The following is a 19,786-nucleotide window of genomic DNA, read 5'->3' on the forward strand; positions in this document are numbered from 1 at the left end:
TAGATTAATTATACAGATTTATTATAGGGTGATAGTGAAAGTAATAAGTAGTGGGCTAGATTTATTATATGGTGATAATGGAAGTAAATAAATAAGTAGTGGGCTGTATTTATAGGGCTGAAAATCGTAAAAATCATTTTAAAATTGTAGGATATATTATATTTTAAAAAAGAAAAGAAAAAAAAGAATGACGTGGCAGCTGATGTGGCACAACGTGAGAGCAGCAGCATTAAACGTTATGCTTCAGCTTTTAGTAATACTAGTCGCTAACCCATGCGCTGCACGGGAAAGATATTGAAAAATAGATTTAATCTTTCTTTTATTCTATTATATGTCATGTATATATAAGTGTGTTTAGGTCTATTGATAGAGAGCAATCATTGTGTAGCGTACTCCATAAATTAATATTATACTAAAATTAAAAAATTAAAAATTAAAAAGAAGAAAAGAGATAACACCCTCTTCTTGAATTATCAAATTATTAAAAAAAATTAACCCTCTTCTTCACTTTTTACTCAAACTTGTTTTCATTGCTCATATTTAAACAATCGCAGTAGAAAATTTTCTATTAATAGTAAAATTTGGGTATACACAAATTACAATTTCATTTAAAGTGTACATACACATGCTCTATACCTCTAAGGAAGGAAACATCACAAACCCTTTACATATGTGAGTTAGATTTAAAACAAACTACATATATTCCAAGTCTGATAAGCCAACTCAATGGTAGAAAAATGTTCTTTATAAAATTAGATAGTAACATATTTTACAAAAGGAGGCAATTCTTTGTAACTCTATCTTGCTGCTCATATTCTGCAATATACAACAAAGTGATTTATCTATCTAGGTGCAATGGGCAATAGCATTGGCTGTTCTTAAGCACAATTCAATACAGACAAATAAGATAGAAAAGGAAAGAAAAAAAGTAACATAACAAATGCAAAAAGTGCCACTGTTCCAGCCCTCCAAAACTCCATAAACAAAACCCTTTCCTAGCCCAAAAATACAAAAAGTTCCCTCCTTTCCCACAAATCCAAGAGGGCTGAGACCACCAACAACTCCCTACACCAGTCAGACAAACCTCTCAAAGAAACTTGAAGGAAGCATCACCAAAAACATATAAAGCTTCCTCCTTTTTCTTATTGAACCAAAAAACCCAGCAAAGGCAATTCCTTTTCCCATTCACTCTCAAAAACCAACAGAACAAAACAGCAAGAACATATACAACAAAGCAAGCAGCAAGGCATGGGAGAAAAAGTAAAAAAGGAGATATGAACAAAAAGCAAGGCAAAGAAAAGAAAAGAGAACGAAGCAGAGATGAATCAATAACATTTCCCCACTTCGTTCTTACTTTCTTTTGTTTCTTCTCTATATTCAACTGTTGATGATTTAGGAACTAATTTATGTGGGAAAACAAATCATGCCATATGAACACTATTTAGGAATTCTATCAAACTCTTGTGAGAAGCCAATAACAAATCCAGAAAAGACTTCCAGTTTGAATTCTTTCAAACTTAGGTTTATTTGCCTCCATCTAAAACAACATTTCTAACAAAAACTTAGCAGTCTCAATTTTCAAAAGAGAAACGAATACTTATCCCAATGAAGAAAAAATTGGAAACAACTGGAGCTTTTCATAGGAGTATATTGTTCTCAACAAAATATATTTTGCCAAAAAAAAAAAAATGGAATCCAAAATATTTTGGGGTTTATGTGATTTGTGACTGCTTGAAACCAAAATAATATGAGTCATACTATAGTATTTCCAACCACCATAGTGACTTGTTTTGTAGAAGGTACTTATTATTGCACCAAGCCCAACCTCTAAATCCTACCCTTATGTTCAATTATAAACTACATCTAATCCATATTGGTTTTTATGTTTAGAATTATATGCAAAACTAAATCAATTAGGCTCCAGAAATAAATATATAAATTCTAATAAAAAGTTAAAATTTTATAAAACAAACATGAATTCTAATATCAAACTCCAAATAAATTATATAACATGCAACAAAGAAACCCAAAAAAGAAAAAAAGAAAAGAAAAGAAACTATAGTAGCTAAATATACAAATAAAATAGTAATTAAAAGACATTGACATGCAGAAATTAATATCTAAAACTAAAGAAGCATACCTAGCTCAAAAACTTTTTTATTTCGATAAGATCAAACCTGGCTAAAAAAACTTTAAATTAAAAGAACACAATTTAAATAGATTAGTAAACCCAATGGCCTAATAAAGAAAACAAGTAAGAGGGAAAATCATAAAATTATATTAAAAACATCACTAACCATTTTAAAAACTCCAAGCGACGAAAAATGGCAACCCCCCAACTCAACAATATCTTTGCCAAAGAATGCGTACTATGACACATCTCCAAACCTACAATTTAAAAAAAAAAAAAAATAACCTCCATATATAAGAAAGACATTTAATGAAATTAATTATTCCCAATGAGAAAAATACACACACAGCCTTGCATGCTTATATACATACAGGGCAGGACAATAGCTAATCATAGCCTCACTCTCAAGCCATTTTTGAATTCAAACATGTTCCAATTTTCTATAACAAAATTAAAAATATTTTGCTAAAATCCACATCATAAAACACAAATAAATCATTTTATCCACTATAGTGACAATTCGTGAATGTAGTATTATACAAAATATGAATGGTTTTGATTCATGGGCAACTAAACAGGCCTAAGAGATGTGCCTAATGAGGGAAACATGCAAAGAAGAATCCATTATCAGGTCTAATGTTTTTTGCCTTAGTCAAATAGTTCAATAGTCAATAGATTCATAATTTCTCTACAACTAAAAGTAATGGCTTATAGGTATTTATCATGAACAACTCTAGAACATGACAGAGACTAATTTTACAACAAAAGGCTTGCATTTCTTCTCAGTGTCAAAACAAAGGTTATTGTTTCAAATTTGTTGTTAATTAATATAACACCATGGTATCATCCAAACTCACTCAAGCCCTTAATAGGTGGATTTCACACAAGTTAGGAGAAGTGTTCAGTTGGTGAATGGTTTATATGTAGGCTCTATAAAGTTAGAGGAAGCACTAAACATCATATACCTGTATTCATAATAAGCAAGGACTTCACATAGCGTGAAAATACCAAAATTGTTTTTTTCAAGAGAAATACCTGTTGGGGAATGAGTCCTAGGCAACTCATTCCCTTCATGGCCTAAACAAAACCAGAAAACTCTTGAATAACAATCAAAAATTAAGTTATAATCAAATCAAGTAATACAACTTTGACTAAAACAATCAAATTAGGGAGTAGTAAAATAAAAATCAGATAATGATTCATAGATATAAAACCTAAATCGCCCAGATTATAAACCAACCAATCAAATCTTCATTAATTTTGACCCCTTTTTTCAAGTAGAGAAACCCCCTGATAGGATTAAAATCAAAAGCACATTAAATTATCAAGTAGATTATAAAGTTAGCCTAAAAAAAACACAAAACCCCTTAGTAACAATCGGAAATTAAGCGAAAATTGAAATTAGTAAATATATCTTTGACTAAAAAAATCAAAACAGGACGGAGGAAAACAAAAATCAGATAATAAGTCATAGATTAAAACCCAAATTGCCCAACAAAAACAACAAAATTTCCCATTTTTTAATCAAATGAAAGCAAACCCAGATTATAAATCAATCAGGACTGCCCAAATCTTGATCGCACAAACACAATAAACCTAAAAACCCTAGAATATGAAACTAAGATCAAAAACCGAAAAATAAAAGGCAAATAATAGAAAGATTCAGAGAGAGAGAGTAGAAACATTGTGGATTTGAAATATATTTTCCCTTCGTGGCCTGTGTTTGCTCCACTACGTTCTTGTCTAATAACCCAGATATCAAGCCAAATAAATAAATTAAACAAAATAGAATAGAACAGAACATGAAACTGAAACTTACCAACAACTATGTGGAACCGGAAGATGGAGGGAGATCGGTCTAACAGTAGTGAAGAGGCCTCCCTCAGGTTTCTCTCTCCAACACTCTCTGCATCTTATCAGATTTCTATCTCTGTGTTTCACGGTCACAAATGCTCTCTATTCTTTTATTTCTCTCTCTCTCTCTCTAGTCGTTTTTTATTTAATACAGAGAAGCAGAGCACAGGCTTAGCGTTTAGGGTTTAGAAAAGGTTTTTATTATTATTATTTTTTAATATAGGGAAGTAGAGCATCAGGTTTAGGGTTTAGAAAGGTTTTATTATTATTATTATTATTATTATTATTATTATTATTATTATTATTATTATTATTATTAAATATTGTACTGACGAGGAAAATTGTAGGTGCTTCAAAATCTTCGGTTATATATATATATATATATATATATATATATATATATATATAGATATAGATATAGATTAGATGATGTTCTTTAAATTAAACTTGAGCACTTCCTGCAGGTAAGTCATTACAAATGAATCACCATCACAACCAATTTTTGCATTGCTGCTCTTCAGCCACTCGATATCTCTAACTTGTTGTAATCGTAGCACGGTGAGCATTGAAGACAGATTAGTAGTGTAGCTTGAGGTTAGGATCAACACAACAAAAACCCAAACTACCACCACCACTCGAGTTAGGTTGCTATTAACTTTCTCCCCTGCAAATGTAATGGATTACATTCATTAGAAATTTCATCTTGGCTGTGTTTAGTTTTTATCTCTGGAGCTCCTATTGACTAGAAAGCAATTTCATTATAAGATGAACTTAATTGATCCTACAAGGGTCAATCCATTTTGTAAAATTAGCATTAAGTTGTAAGAAAATTTTTGCATCAAAAGCAATTTTGTATTTCATACACAAGTATCTTTTCCAGTCATACATGACTTGCAACCTTTCAGATATTAGAACATTCTAAACCTTGAACATAAACGAACCTCACATTCTAAACCTTGAACATAAACGAACCTCTTTAACTCCCACTAAGAACAAAGTACTAGGTCTCTGAAAATTAGCTAATTACATGTACAGAAATAAGAGAAGGATTTGTGCCATGGTAAACCAATTATATTACTTTACATCCCAGACAGCCATAACTTATTAGGGGCGGGCACAATGAGGCAGCCTTGAAGCTGGTTAGACTTGATAAACAGTGGAAGACTTGATCATTAGCTTGTGCTAAGTGTCATAGAGTACTTATCATGATGAGACACATTGTTGCTCATAAAATAAATAAAAACAGTTTATAGACATTTGTACTTACTGTGAGCAAAGAATAGAGTGGAGAATGTGAACCAAATTGTGGTACCAATCTGATTCTTCAATGAGCCATTAAATTCTGGATTACACTGATGCTCCAAGAACCAAACAATAAGCATTGTGTAAATCAGGACAACCCCGGTTGTCAGCCACATTTTCCAGGTTAAAGGCTTCAAGAACATCCATGCTGATCCTTCAGGTTTTGCAGGAACTACCATGGACAACCCTGACTCGGCAAATGGCTGAGTGAATTCCACATGTTTTGTACGGTCTGCCAATATGGTCACATCTCCAACAACAGCATCGTAAGTCTTCCATTGTTTTTAGATCATAAAATGATACACGACAAGCATAGTCTTTATCAGAAACAAGTTTGTAACTAAGAAATCAAAGAAAACAATTAACAAATGAAAAAGTCGTAAGTTATATACAACGTTTTTTAGTCACAGATTCACTGCTCTTCCAAGGGCTTTCTGTCCCTTTCAAAACAAGCCACTCAAAGTTAGGCAAACTATCAGAAAGTCTAACTGGAATTGCTCTTGACTTGCAATTTAGATTAGAAATAAGAAATTTCAAAGTTTTGAGAAACCAATATCAGAAGACAATATAAAATTGATCTACTCAATACTCATTTTTCTTCCCACAGTAACTTCTCACTATAGGAACTTTGACTTGAAGGCTCTCTTCTGTGAAAGATGGAGACTGGAGAGAATTTACATTTATTGCTTAATTACTTGCTCTAAAAGAAACTGAATGTTGGTGTTGGTGGTCTATTGATTTAAATTTCGTTTATACTAAATATTAGCATATCCAAAGGACCTTTTTTCTGGGTGGGTATGAACAACGAGGCAAATTTTTTATGAGTTCAAACATATAAGCAAACATATAACAATTTGAGGAATTAATGTGAATGTTTATATTGTGTCATGCAACACATGAACGTTAAGCAGGGCCAGCCCTTCCACTAGGCCAAATAGGCCATTACCTAAGGCCCTCAAGTGGAAGGAGGCCTCAAAATTTTGAAAAGGAAGGGGTAGTAGGAAAAAAAAATTTAGTTTCAGATGAAACTCCAAAAAATCAGATACATCCTTGTGACCAATGAACAAAAAATTTGAAACATCCTTGTAAACATTGGTACCCCAAAAAATTCTTTGGTCTAAAAAAAAAAATCAACCTTAACCTCTAGACAAATCAAAAATCAACTGGATAAAATGCAAATCTGATCTAAAAAATGACCCACAAAACAATCTCAAATCAAAACAAATCAAAATTTTCAAATCCCTAAAATTTATTCATTCCTTTTCCCTCTCTCACTCTTGCTCTCCTCCTCTCTCTCTCTCAGCTAGATGATGATAGTTTGCAAAAATATTGTCTTAAACTTAAATCTTTTCTCAAACATGATGTTTATTATGATATTGATGGTTTATATTTATTTTTAGAGTTAAAAGTTTTAAAAGAAATTTTACAAACAAAAGAATATACTCCAATTGACATACTAAATTATATAAAAAATGTTAGATTCATTTCTAAATATATGCATTACTTATAAAATTTTATTAACAATACTGGTTATAGTTGCTTCTGCAAAAAAAGTTTTTCAAAATTAAAATTAATAAAATCATATGTAAGAGCGATGATGTCTCAAGAAAGAATAAGTAGATTAGCTATACTATCAATTGAAAATGAGATGTTAGAAGAACTTGAATACTAAAATTTAATTAGTCAATTTGCATCTCAAAAGGCAATAAAAATATATTTTAAATGAAGTATATAATAATATAAAATATTAAATAAATATTAATTTAATTAATACATAAATATAAAAAAATGCCCCATTTTAATTCTCGCTTAAGACTCTAAAATGTCTAAGGCTGGCCCTGACGTTAAGGAAGAGATTTAAGAAACTGAATGGTAAATCTAGAGTTGTTACCTTGTTGTAGACACCAAGAACCAGCTCTTCATAGCTGACATTCAATGCATTGAATTCATAGGGCAGAGAATAAGGCAAATTTTTAAGCACCTCTTTGAAAACATCAATGCACCAACCATCAAAGTTGGAATTATCTAGCTTCTTCCCACTGTAGTCAACCTTTACAAACGTTTGAAATGAAGTTCTACCAGGAACTGCAATTTTGAATGGATTTTGTTCAGTAGGCATTGCCCAACCCTTTGGAACTTCGTTAGTCGTATTAGCAACTTCATCTCCATGAGAGAGTGAGAGAAGAAAGGAGATTAGTGTGGCAAAAGAGAGGAAAAATTTTATTACTGTTTTACGGGTAATGAAAGGGAAAGCCATTCTAGGATTTGATATCGTTGTGTTCAACCAATAAGAGAAAGGCTGTCTTTATTTGATAAAGAATAAAAAGGTTGTCTTAAATCTTAATCACAGCAACTATTATATAGGTAAGGACATGGTTGGATACCATTCTATATACGTTAAACGTGTGTGAGTGAAAACGATCAGTGAAAACAAAGACTGGCTGGTTTTAGTAGAGCTTTGTTCTCAATTATCTTTAACTTGGTGCCTTTGACTTGACTGCTTCAATCTAAAAAAAAATCTCGATTTTGTTCAAGGAAAGGAGCTTTTGATATACGGTCAAATCCAAACAACATTTTACGAGGCATCATGGAAGACGTTATTTTTGACTTGTGATGTCGAAGACAGTACATTACAAAATAATTGCTCCTAACAGGACCAATGATATATATATAGCTGTGATGTCAACGTTTAGAGAGGATACGAAAATTCATGCCAATTGCAACCCTTGTTAGGTCATTCACACCAACTTATCTAAGACTCTAAAATTTTAGTTAAATTTTAGTTTATAGCTATTTTCTTTTTCTTTTTTTACCCCACTTTTTATATATAACTAAGTCAACTTCTCTTCTTCTATTTTTTTTTTTAAAAGTCAAATTTCCTCTTCTTCTTCTTTTCTTTTTCTTTTTTTTTTTTTTTTTTTTACTTGTTTTCCATTTAAGTAATCTTTTTATTATCTTTTATTATTTTTTCCTCTACAAAAATATTCCATTTCTTTTTTATCTCTTTCCATCCTCCAATATCCAATCTAAGCACCAACCTTTCACCAACAAATTACAAAATTTCACCAACAAAAATCCCCAATTTTCATTAACAATATAACAAAATTTTCATCAACAAATAACAAACTTGTTTGTAGCCCTAAACATGATCTTAATATTAGAATTTCATAAAACTAATTGTATCTCTAGATTCAATTCAAAAACTTGAGTAAGTAATACCCGGTTCTTAATGAGTAGAAGGCAATCGGTAGGGTTTGGATATTACTGAATGTTTCGGGTAGGGTTTGGATATTACCCATTTAACTAATTACTTCTAACCCAAACTCAAATCAACCCAATTATTATGAGAAAACCCTTACCCACACAATTGCCCAAACAATCAAAATTAGCAAATTGCCCCCTAAAACTTCAAAATGACGAAGGTACTCCTAAAATCCTCTAAAATTGCCGAAATACAACCCCCCCCCCCCCAAAAAAAAAACTAAAAAATTACCGAAATACCCCTAAAACCTAAACAATTACCAAAATACCCCTAAACCTTAAAAATGACCGAAATACCCCCAAAACCTAAAACATGAACAAAATACCTCCGAACCCAAAAAATTACCAAAATACGACCTTAACCTTAAAAATGATAGAAATACCCCCTGAAACCTAAAATTAGCAAAATACCCCCTAAACTTAAAATTTTCCAAAATACTCCAAAACCTAAAAAAGACCAAAATACCCCCCCCAACCTATAAAATGACCAAAATACTCCTTGAAACCTATATAATGACAAAAATGCCCCTAAAACCTACAAGATGATAAAAATACACCATAAACCTAAAAAATGACTGAAATACCCTCGAAACCTTAAAAATTTACCAAAAGACCCCAAAACAAAAAAAAATGACAAAAATACCCCCAAAACCTAAGAAAACACTCATGGATATTGAATTTTTGAAATACCCTTGAAACCTATGAAATGACCAAAATATCATTGAAACCTACAAAATGACAAAAATGCCCCTAAAACCTACAAGATGATAAAAATACCCTCGAAACCTTAAAAAATTACCAAAAGACCCCGAAACCTAAAAAATGACATAAATACCCTCAAAACCTAAGTAAGCACTTATGGATATTGACTTTTTGAAATACCCTTGAAACCTATAAAATGACCAAAATGCCCTAAAACCTATAAGATAATAAAAATACACCCTAAACCTAAAAAAATGACTAAAATACCCTCGAAACCTAAGAAAATGACCAAAAGACCCCGAAACCTAAAAAATGATAGAAATACCCCCAAAACCTATAAAAGCACTCATGGTTATTGACTTTTTATGAAAAAAGATGGAAGAGGCCATCAAGCTCTATTAAAATTTTTAGGACAAATTTGATTCAATGTTAGGAACATATGTCACTATTTTATGTAATTGGCTAATCCTTTGACAAAACGCACTTTGCTTGTAATTGGGTAGATCTAGGATATGTTCAATACTTCAAAGAACAAGTTTGAAGTTCAAGTGTTAAAGTCATGCAAATTTGTCCAAGAATCAAGTGAGAAAGTGCTGAATTTTAAAGCTCGACAACTCGCATCTATCGAGGTTTAAAAGCTGTTTTAGCCCGTGGCTCGACAGCTAGCTCGATAGATGGCTATCTATTGAGGTTTATGAAACTCAGTTTTTCAGAGCTGTTTTTCATCCAATCCATGAGTATATGTTTGGGCTTTCTTTTCTCACAACCCTAAACATAAATAAGGGTTATTTTTTAGGGCCGTCAAAAGTTACACAAGTTGCACAAGTGTGAAGCAAAGTCTGTTCATGCAAATTGTGAGTGGAGACAGAATTTGCCCAAGTTTATCTTTCTCTTGAAGAAGCTACAGTTCTTTATACACCGTAGGGTTTTATGACCAAGGACCTTCATGATCTTAACTTCATCGTGTGATGAACTGAAGAACTTTGCAACTAACATCTTTCTCAAGTTGATGACCAAGTTGCGTACTGGGATCCGCGCATCAATTAGTTAGTCACGTACTGGGAGCCGTGCATTAAAAATGAGAGATTGTCACTACAGAACAAGTCCAATTGGGTATTGGGGTAAGGGTTCAACTGTAGATTGGTATAAGGTACTGAGATTCCTTTACTTGTAACCGCTTATTTTGATAATAGTGGATTCTTAGAAGTGGTAACCTTAAAATCACCAGATGAGGTTTTTGCCATGTAGGTTTTCCTCATTCAAAAAGAAATCACCCATGTCAATTTAATTTTTGCTGCATTTAGTTTAATTGGTGATTTGTTTGTGCTGCCATGCATATTGTATGCTAATCTGATTAATTAATCAACTTGGCTAATTAATTGGTTAATCTATCACAATGGGTCAATACATTCTTGGCCTATCAAGTGGTATTAGAGCAAACACACTTTGATAAGGGTTAATCTTTGCTGTATGATCCATTGACCCTTGTTTGTCATGGATAGAGGATAGTCTCATATCACACCTCCTTTATTTGATGGTACTAACTATGCATACTGGAAAGTAGGCATGAGAGCTTTCTTGCAGTCTTTAAATGAGAAAGTGTGGCAAGCTATGGAGATAGACTAGATTAAGCCTATAGAAGCGTCGGCCAACTATGATGATGCTAAGATCAAGGCAGCAAACTTCAACAGTAGGGCATTGAATGCTTTATTCAGTGCAGTCACAGATGAGGAGTTCAAGAAAATATCCTCCACTGAAATTGCAAAGGAAGCATGGATCATCTTCTAGACAACCTATAAGGGAACCAAGGCTGTCAAGGATTCGAAGCTTTAAGATAGAGGAGGATAAGTCGTTCAATGAGTTCTATGCCAAGCTCAAGGACATAGTGAACTCAGCCTTTAATCTTGGGGAAACCATTCCTAAACCCAAGATTGTGAAAAAGGTGCTCAGATCTCTACCCGAGAGATTTCATGCCCAGATCACCGCGATTGAGGAATCAAAGGATATTGACAAAATTCCTTTAACAGAGTTGGTTGGCAATCTGTAGACCTATGAGTTAGGCTTAACAAGGATCGGGAAATCAAGCAAGAGTAAAAGCACGGTATTGAAGGCCAAGAGCAGTGACACTGATGATTCTTCAGATGTGAAGATATTAAAACTAAATCCTATATCACGAGGCAATTCAAGGAGTTTATGAAGAATGCCAACACGAAAGGATTTTGGATTTGACAAGGACCAAAAGTAATCAAATTCTTCGCAATTCAAGAGTCAAGACAAAGGGAAGAAGGATGCTAGGGATGGCGGTCAATACACTATTCCCTCAGGACCAAAATGCTTTGGGTGTCAAGGCTTCGGTCACACGAAACAAGAATGCCCTACGTATCTCAAGACCATTGGGAAGAGCAAGGCACTTGCTGCTACGTTGAGTGACACTAAGCCTGCGGATGATTCTGATAATGAGGATGATGGAACCCTAAATGTCTTCACTGCCATTGTAAATCCTACTGAAGGGATTGTTGAAGATGTGAATAAAGAAGAGGAATTGGTGGAGTCTAAGTTTGAAAAGATGGATGAGCAAAACGACATCCACACAGTCTATGCAAAGTTATACAAGGTCTTAGAAAAGCATGAGAAGTTGTATAGGTTGGCCACCAAGAAGCTTAGTGATATGGAGCTTGAGCGAGAAGAAATCTCTACAGAGTTTGATGAAGCAAATCAGACCATTGGAGCACTAAGATTTGAGAATAATTTCTTGGTTGAGAAGACCAAGAAGCTTGAGGCAGAATTGTTCCAAGTCAGAGCTCAGTTGGAAAGGATGTCAAGTGCTAAGCTCGATGAGATGCTCAGTCTTCAGAAATCTACTTCCGATTGAACAGGTTTAGGGTATGATTTCTCTTCTCCTAGTATTGCTTCTACAAGTGCTATTATTTTTGTTCCTCCTACTAATAATGTTGAAACTGAGAACAATGATGTTAAGAATGAATTAGCTAGTGAGAATGTAGACAATGGTAAATCTATCTTAGGAGCACCCCCTAAGCTTGATAAGAAAAAGATTAAGAACTCTAGGGCTAAGAAAGGAAATACTCAAAAGCCCAAACAAAAAAACCAGCATTTCTATCATCACTGTGGTGCAACTAGACATACTCGACCTAATTGCTATAAATGGTTAGCCACTCAACAGAGCAACAGCATGATCACGTCGGGAGACCAGAATTAGTTTTCATCCTCTTTTGCTCCTTTTGGAGATCTTCTCAAAGCCCTCATGTTCCTTTCGAACTTGAACGGTTTTAATTCTTCCTCCTCACCGCCGGATCAAGGGTTTGCTAAACGGAAAGGTTCTTCCAAGATACGGAAGGAAAAGGGCTCTAAGTGCTTCGTGTTTTTGTTTTTGCATTACTTGTGTGTTTTGCTTTCATGTTTTGAGTCAGTCTAGTTTTATGCATTGTTTTATTTAACATGTTTTTGTTTGTTTACTTTTCAGTTTTGTTTTGTTTTTTTTTTCATATAAAAACAAAAACAAAAATTTGAAAAATCAGAAAAATACAAAAATAGTGTGTGTTTGTGTACATTGGTACTTGTGTACCTTAGATGGATATTGAAACAAAGTTTTCTAAATTTTGTATTTTTTGTAACTTAAATGAGCATCTCTATGCACAATTAAGCAAGTGAGCTTTATGGCTCGTGTTTGTGATGAGTAAGATTAAGTAATCTCTTGTACTTAACACTAGTATCACTCTTTTTGACGAGAAGGACTAGAAAATCCTAAGAGAAAGGCATAAATAACCATCTCACCATTGTTGCCCGCCAATCTTGAAATGACATTTGTATGCTTCGACATAGCAAAAGTGTAATGTCAAATGCTTAACATCATTGGGAATTTCTTTTCTCTCTCCTTTATGCCCATGCATGATTTGCTTAAAAAATGAAAAAAATGCAAAGAAAAATAAAAAGCAAAACAAATCAAAATGCTCTACACATGATTGCAAGCATGTATTCTAGGAGATGTGGAAGTTATAGGATGTACCTCGAAGGTGATAGTCTCCATCAAATAGTTATGATTGTGTGTGAGTTAAAGTGATTTTCTCATATCTCAAATCGTCATAACATGTAGACACTTATACAATCTTGCGATATTACGATATTTTTCACACACAACACTCAATATTTTTTGCTACTTTTGATACATGTGCAGGTACAATGTGATTTGGCCATCACAAAGAATGCATGTGTTAATGTATGCTCACTAAACTGTCTTAACTTGTTTTTAAAATATAAATTTGATTAGACTTGTTTAGTGTGTGTGTGTGTGTTTTGGATCTAAATGCTTGACATTTTTCTTGTTGAGAGATGATTTTGAGAGCTTAAAATGTTATTTGGATCTTTGGTTGAGTAGCATGCTTGATTGCATTCATATCTGTGTTTTTCTCTTCTTTGAAAAACTATTTTTAAGCAATCTCGATCGCTTCTCGATAGCTCTCTACAGATAAGCTATCTATCGAGACCCTTCAGCTACTTTTTATCGCATTCTTGATAGCTCTCGATAGCTAGTTTGATCCATCGAGAAACTTTTTGTCTCCTCAATTGCTTCTCAATAGCTACCTCGATCCATCGAGCTTCATTGCTGAGGAAGCCTCTGGACAGCTCCTCGATAGCTAAAACACACCTTTTTAAATCTCGTTAGCCCTTGATCGATCGAGCTTTATGATTTTTCTATATAAAGGCACCTCGCGATTTCTCACTCATTTCCTTCGATCTCTCTCGATAGTTTCTCTCTTCTCTCACTCCCAAACTCCTCAAACTCAAACCCCTCACATTCCTCACTTGATCTACGGCCTAAATCAAATGTTCTTCATCTGGTATGATACTTTCTCACTTATTAATCATGCATTTCATTCTTTTCTGACCTAAGTTTTGGTTTTTGAAGAATTTTTGGGGGTTTTTCAAAATTGATGAGATTTTGTAAAAAATTTTGGGTTAGGTGTTGCTTCAATGAGTTTAAAACTTCATGCATTGCATCACATGTGCATTATAACAATGTTTCATACATTTTAGATGTGTTTTTACTTTGTTGCTATATTGTGTGTAGTTAGGATTGGATTGGGCTAAGCCCATGATGCATTTAAATTTTGCAAGTCACATGTTCATGCATTTTCATGCATACGTACCTTACTGTTTTTATCTTTTGATATTAAAACTGTTTGTTTCTTTTCTCTCTCTCTCTCTCTCTCTCTCTCTCTCTCTCTCTCTCTCTCGCTCTCTCTTGCATTAGTTGCATCATGGCAACTAAACATAAGTCCACTCCGTCCCAAAACCCTCTTCGTCCCAGGGCATCTTCTTCTTCTTCTCCATCTAACCCCACTCCATCTCACGTACAGTTCCATGATGAGAAGGCCAAATCGAACTTCTCGGAGAACTTTTCACGATGAGGCATTCATTCAGAACACCAAGTCGTTCTGTCAAATTTTTCTGACACTGACCTACCCACTGTCATCTACAGTAGGGGTTGGGAGTCACTATGTGGCGTCCCGGTCACGTGCCCTACCATGATCATATAGGAGTTCTACTCCAATATGCACGGATTTGATTATTCTATACCCCAGTTTGTCACTCGTGTTTGGGGTATACGCATGGTAGTTACTCTGGATATTGTATCCAAGGTACTACACGTTCCCAGGGTAGCGCATCCTAACTACCCTAGTTGTGATCGTTTTAAGACTATGTCTAAAAACAAATTCGCGTCTCTATTTTGTGAAACACTCTCTTTTTGGGGTGATCGTCAAAACACCCCTAGCTCGGCCTTTGCAAAAGGTCCGAGATTCCTTAATATGGTGATGACATTTATTCTTCATCCTTTATCACACTATAACACTATCACAGACCCTCGTGCTCGCTTTTTGTTATCCCCCATTGAGGATCTTTCTATTGACTTCCCCTCTCACTTCATACTCTCCCTTATAGATGTCTATAGGGATATGGCGACCCGTGATAAGCTCATTTTTCCTTGGCTATCACGCAGCTCCTTCGCCATTTTTCTCTATCCTATCCCGAGTCTCCCTACTTCACATTCATGTGTGCCATCAATGCAGCTACCGTTTGACAAAGCACAGCACATCTTCGACTGAGGCAGCCCTAGACAGAGACGGCAGCTCCTTCAGCTTCTATCGCTCCATCCACCTCCACTCCTTTGTCTTCAACAGGTGGAGTGACACTTGAGGCCATCATGGCATAGCTTGTGCGCATGAATGCTCGCCTTGACACTCTCAACGATAAGTTGTGTCAGGTGAACACCTGTGTTAGTCGTATTGCACAACGACAGGCTGTCATGGGTGGTTTCACTGTGGCTTCCTCTCCATCTCCATCGGCTTCTAAGGATGAGAGTGACGATGGCTCCAGCAATGATAACGCTAATAAGGATGATGATGTTGGCTCGCCTAGTGATGATGAGTTGTCTACTTCATGAACTTACCCCTTTGTCACTCGTGACAAAAAGGGGAAATAGTTTTGAGATGAGAGTAGTCATACTCATAGAGGGAGTGTTAGTATAGGAGATAGAGGGAGTGTGCATAAGGGATGTAGTGAGGATTTTGTATCTTTTCTTTTCTTTCTATTTTAGATACATTATTTCTCTTGCATATTGGTCTAGTGGCCATTTGACATACATTGTACTTATATTTGGTTTATATATATATATATATATATTGATGTATGTTATTTCATCTATCTCTCCATGTGTTGTTTTTTTTCTTTCTTTATACACATGTTTCTTATTTATTGTATGCAATTTATTATTTCTATTTCACACTAAGATACCATGATGAGTTTTGTTTAAAGTGTTTCAAAAATACAGGTTGCCAAAGTCTTTTTGTCATAAACTCTCTTCTTGCAAAATTTTTCAAGAGTTTGTGTTAGGATAGATTTTATTGTATTCAACAAATGAGTATGAGTTGAGTGATTTATGACTTCTCTCATATTTTCATTTGTTTGTTGTGGTTTTGTTACGGATTGTCAAAGGGGAAGATTGTTAGGACATATGTGATTCAATGTTAGAAACATATGTCACTATTTTATGTAATTGTCTAATCCTTTGACAAAATGCACTTTACTTATAATTGGGTAGATCTAGGGTGTGTTTAATACTTCAAGGAACAAGTTTCAAGTTCAAGTGTTAAAGCCATGCAAGTCTGTCCAAGAATCAAGTGAGAAAGTGCTGGATTTTAAAGCTCGACAGCTAGCATCTATCGAGGTTTAAAAGCTATTTCAGCCTGTGGCTTGACAACTAGCTCGATAGATGGCTATCTATTAAGGTTTATGAAACTCAGTTTTTCAAAATTGTTTTCCATCCAATCTGTGACTATATGTTTAGGCTTTCTTTGCTCACATCCCTAATCATATATAAGGATTATTTTTTAGGGCCGTCAAAGGTTACACAAGTTGCACAAGTGTGAAACAAAGTCTATTCATGCAAATTGTGACCGGAGACAGAATTTGCCCTAATTCATCTTTCTCTTAAAGAAGTTGCTGTGTTTTGTACACCGTAGGTTTTTGTGACCAAGGATCTTCATGATCTTCATCGTGTGATAAACTGAAGAACTTTACAGCTAACATCTTTCTCAAGTTGGTAATCAAGTCGCGTACTAGGATCCACGCATCTATTAGTTAGTCACGTACTGGGAACCGTGCATTAAAAATGAGAGATTGTTACTACAGAACAAGTCCAATTGGGTATTAGGGTAAGGGTTCAACTGTAGGTTGGTATAAAGTACTGGAATTTCTTTACTTGTAACCGCTTGTTTTGATAATAGTGGATTCTTAGGAGTGGTGACCTTAAAATCATCCGTGTCAATTTAATTTCTGTTGTATTTAGTTTAATTGGTGATTTGTTTGTGCTGTCACGCATATTGTATGTTAATCTGATAAGTTAATCAACTTGGCTAATTAATTGGTTAATCTATCACAAGGAGTCAATACATTTTTGACCTATCACAAATCACAGTTAATGGAGTAATGTTGTGAGTTAAACTAGAATTATGTTGTTTTAATTTGGTCTTTTTTGTTTATCATTCGGTAGAGTTTTTACCATGTAGGTTTTCCCCATTTGAAAACAAATCACCCGTGTCAATTTAATTTCTGTTGCATTTAGTTTAATTGGTGATTTGTTTGTGCTGCCATGCATATTGTATGTTAATCTGATAAGTTAATCAACTTGGCTAATTAATTGGTTAATCTATCACAAGGAGTCAATACATTTTTGGCCTATCACAAATCACAGTTAATGAAGAGTAATGTTGTGAGTTAAACTAGAATTATGTTGTTTTAATTTGGTCTTTTTTGTTTCATTGATGAGTAATGTAATATATTTTAATTATAGATGTAGGCTTATAATGTAATGAGATATTTCTTAGATGGTTAGACCTATTGTTATGTAATGAGATATTATAAATCTTCTTGATAAGTGATGTGATGATGATGTTAGGTCATAAGAAGTAAGGATGAGTTTAACCAAATTATTCAAGCTCGACGCCATGACACTCAAGTAGAGGTTGATGGTCGAATTCTTAACAATCTTTATGATGATGCTCACATTAAGGTAAGTTTTAATTTGAAGTGCTATGCTATTTATTGTATATTTTATTTTGATAGTCTAACTTGTGTTTTTGTTTGTTTGTTTGTTGTGTTTAGGCTGCTGAAGGAAAGCCTAGTTATATCTGCAAGATTGTGGAGATGTTTAAGGTTGTGGATGGAAGTTCTTATTTTACAACTCAATGTTATTATAGAGCCGAGGATATGGTAAGTATCATCTCAACACCATCTCTTAATTAATGTATGATTCCTTTGAATATATGATTTCAAGTTCTTATCGTATCAATTAAGAGATGGTGTTAAGATGATACTTACCGTATCTTCAGCTCTATAATACCTTTGAGTTGTAAAATAATAATTTTCATTCACAATCTCAAACATCTCCACAATCTTGTACATATAACTAGGCTTTCCTTCAGCATCCTAAACACAACAAACAAACAAAAACACAAGTTAGACTATCAAAAGAAAATATACAATAAATAGCATAGCACTTTTCAAATTAAAACTTACCTTAACGTGAGTATCCTCATAAAGATTATAATGAATTTGACTATCAACCTTTGCTTGAGTGTAATGGCGCCAAGCTTGAATAATTCAAAACCATCCTTACTTCTTATGATCTAACATCATCACCACATCACTTATCAACAAGATTTATAATATCTCATTACATAACAGTAGATCTAATCATCTAAGAAATATCTCATTACATTACAAGCTTACGTTTATAATTAAAATATATTACATTACTCATTAATGAAACAAAAAAGACCAAATTAAAATAACACAATTCTAGTTTAACTCACAACATTACTCTTCATTAACTATGATTTGAAATAGAGTTTGATGGCCATCTTCCATTTTTGTTCATAAAAAGTCAATATCCATGAGTGCTTTTTGAGGTTTTGGGGGAATTTCTGTCATTTTTTAGTTTTCAAGGTCTTTTGGTCTTTTTTTTTTTTTTGGTTTCGAGGGTATTTCAGTCATTTTTTAGGTTTATGGTGTATTTTTATCATCTTATAGGTTTTAGGAGCATTTTTGTCATTTTATAGATTTCAAGGGCATTTTGGTCATTTTATAGGTTTCAGGGGGTATTATCTTACTTGATTTCCCTACTATTTTCATGATCTCTTTCAACTTTTAAACATACATCAATGAATTTCTTGGAATATATAGTTCATGATCTTGTTGTATCTTGAATTACTATTGTCGATACCGTATTTTGTCTGCCCTCGATTTGCGTGCCGAAACCCAAAAAATCCAAATATATTATTTTCTCTCCATGGAGCTACAAGAACATCTAGAATAATATGGCACAACCCGTTCAGATATTGAAGCGTTCAAAGTGCCTTTTCAGCCAAAATGACCAAAATACCCCTGGTCAACCCTAAGTTGACCAAAGGTCAAACAAGGTCAAAATCCTCAAAAAACAACACTTTTCATAGTTTTACATCAAACTCGAGCTTCTCGGAGACTTTTGGCAACTTTGACCAAATTTGACCTGGAATTAACTCTCGGCGAGCCCCAAAAGCCCTAATTTTGATCCGGCCTTCAGAACGAGTTAAGACCAATTCCATTGTGAAGATAATAAAATTCTCATTCCAACGACTATTCATGGGTCGAAATCGAAGTTAAAACAGTTGAGATATTGAGAAAACTGTGAAAAGCGCATCAGCACACTTCCCGAGGTCATAACTTTTGATTCAACCGTTGGAATTTTAATTTCTTTAGCTTTCTAGACATCCAGATATTTCCAAGGATGCCAAGATCTCCTCAATCCGAGTCTGGGAAGACCTCCAAATGAACGTCTAAATTTGGAACTAAAAAGTGCAACAAGACGAATTTACCGATCTCATGATGACATCAGCCCAACATACCTTGTTGGGCCACCGGGTCAACCCAGCACACCTTGAAGGTGCACCGTGCCTCGAAAAGCATGCCAAGGGCTCTAAA

At 34.1% G+C, this 19,786-nt stretch overlaps 1 protein-coding gene across 1 annotated transcript; it reads right to left on the reverse strand.

The window, feature by feature from the left end:
• Nucleotides 1-4,857: 4,857 nt before the first annotated feature.
• Nucleotides 4,858-7,612, reverse strand: LOC126726112 (glutamate receptor 2.7-like). Its single transcript, XM_050431236.1, has 2 exons — nt 7,179-7,612; nt 4,858-5,559 (listed from the first exon to the last, which is right to left on the reverse strand). Exons 1-2 carry the CDS (start codon nt 7,542-7,544, stop codon nt 5,233-5,235), a joined length of 693 nt encoding a protein of 230 aa, XP_050287193.1. The 5' UTR covers nt 7,545-7,612; the 3' UTR covers nt 4,858-5,232.
• Nucleotides 7,613-19,786: the final 12,174 nt, after the last annotated feature.

Source organism: Quercus robur, chromosome 5 (genome assembly GCF_932294415.1).
Source record: "Quercus robur chromosome 5, dhQueRobu3.1, whole genome shotgun sequence".
NCBI classification, from domain to species: domain Eukaryota; kingdom Viridiplantae; phylum Streptophyta; class Magnoliopsida; order Fagales; family Fagaceae; genus Quercus; species Quercus robur.

Excerpts from the sequence above, each read along its gene's own strand:
- LOC126726112 (XM_050431236.1), bottom strand. The coding sequence starts at position 7,544 with ATGGCTTTCCCTTTCATTACCCGTAAAACAGTAATAAAATTTTTCCTC. Across the intron at positions 5,560-7,178 it reads TTCTTGGTGTCTACAACAAG|ACTTACGATGCTGTTGTTGG; the intron begins GTAACAACTCTA and ends AAACAATGGAAG.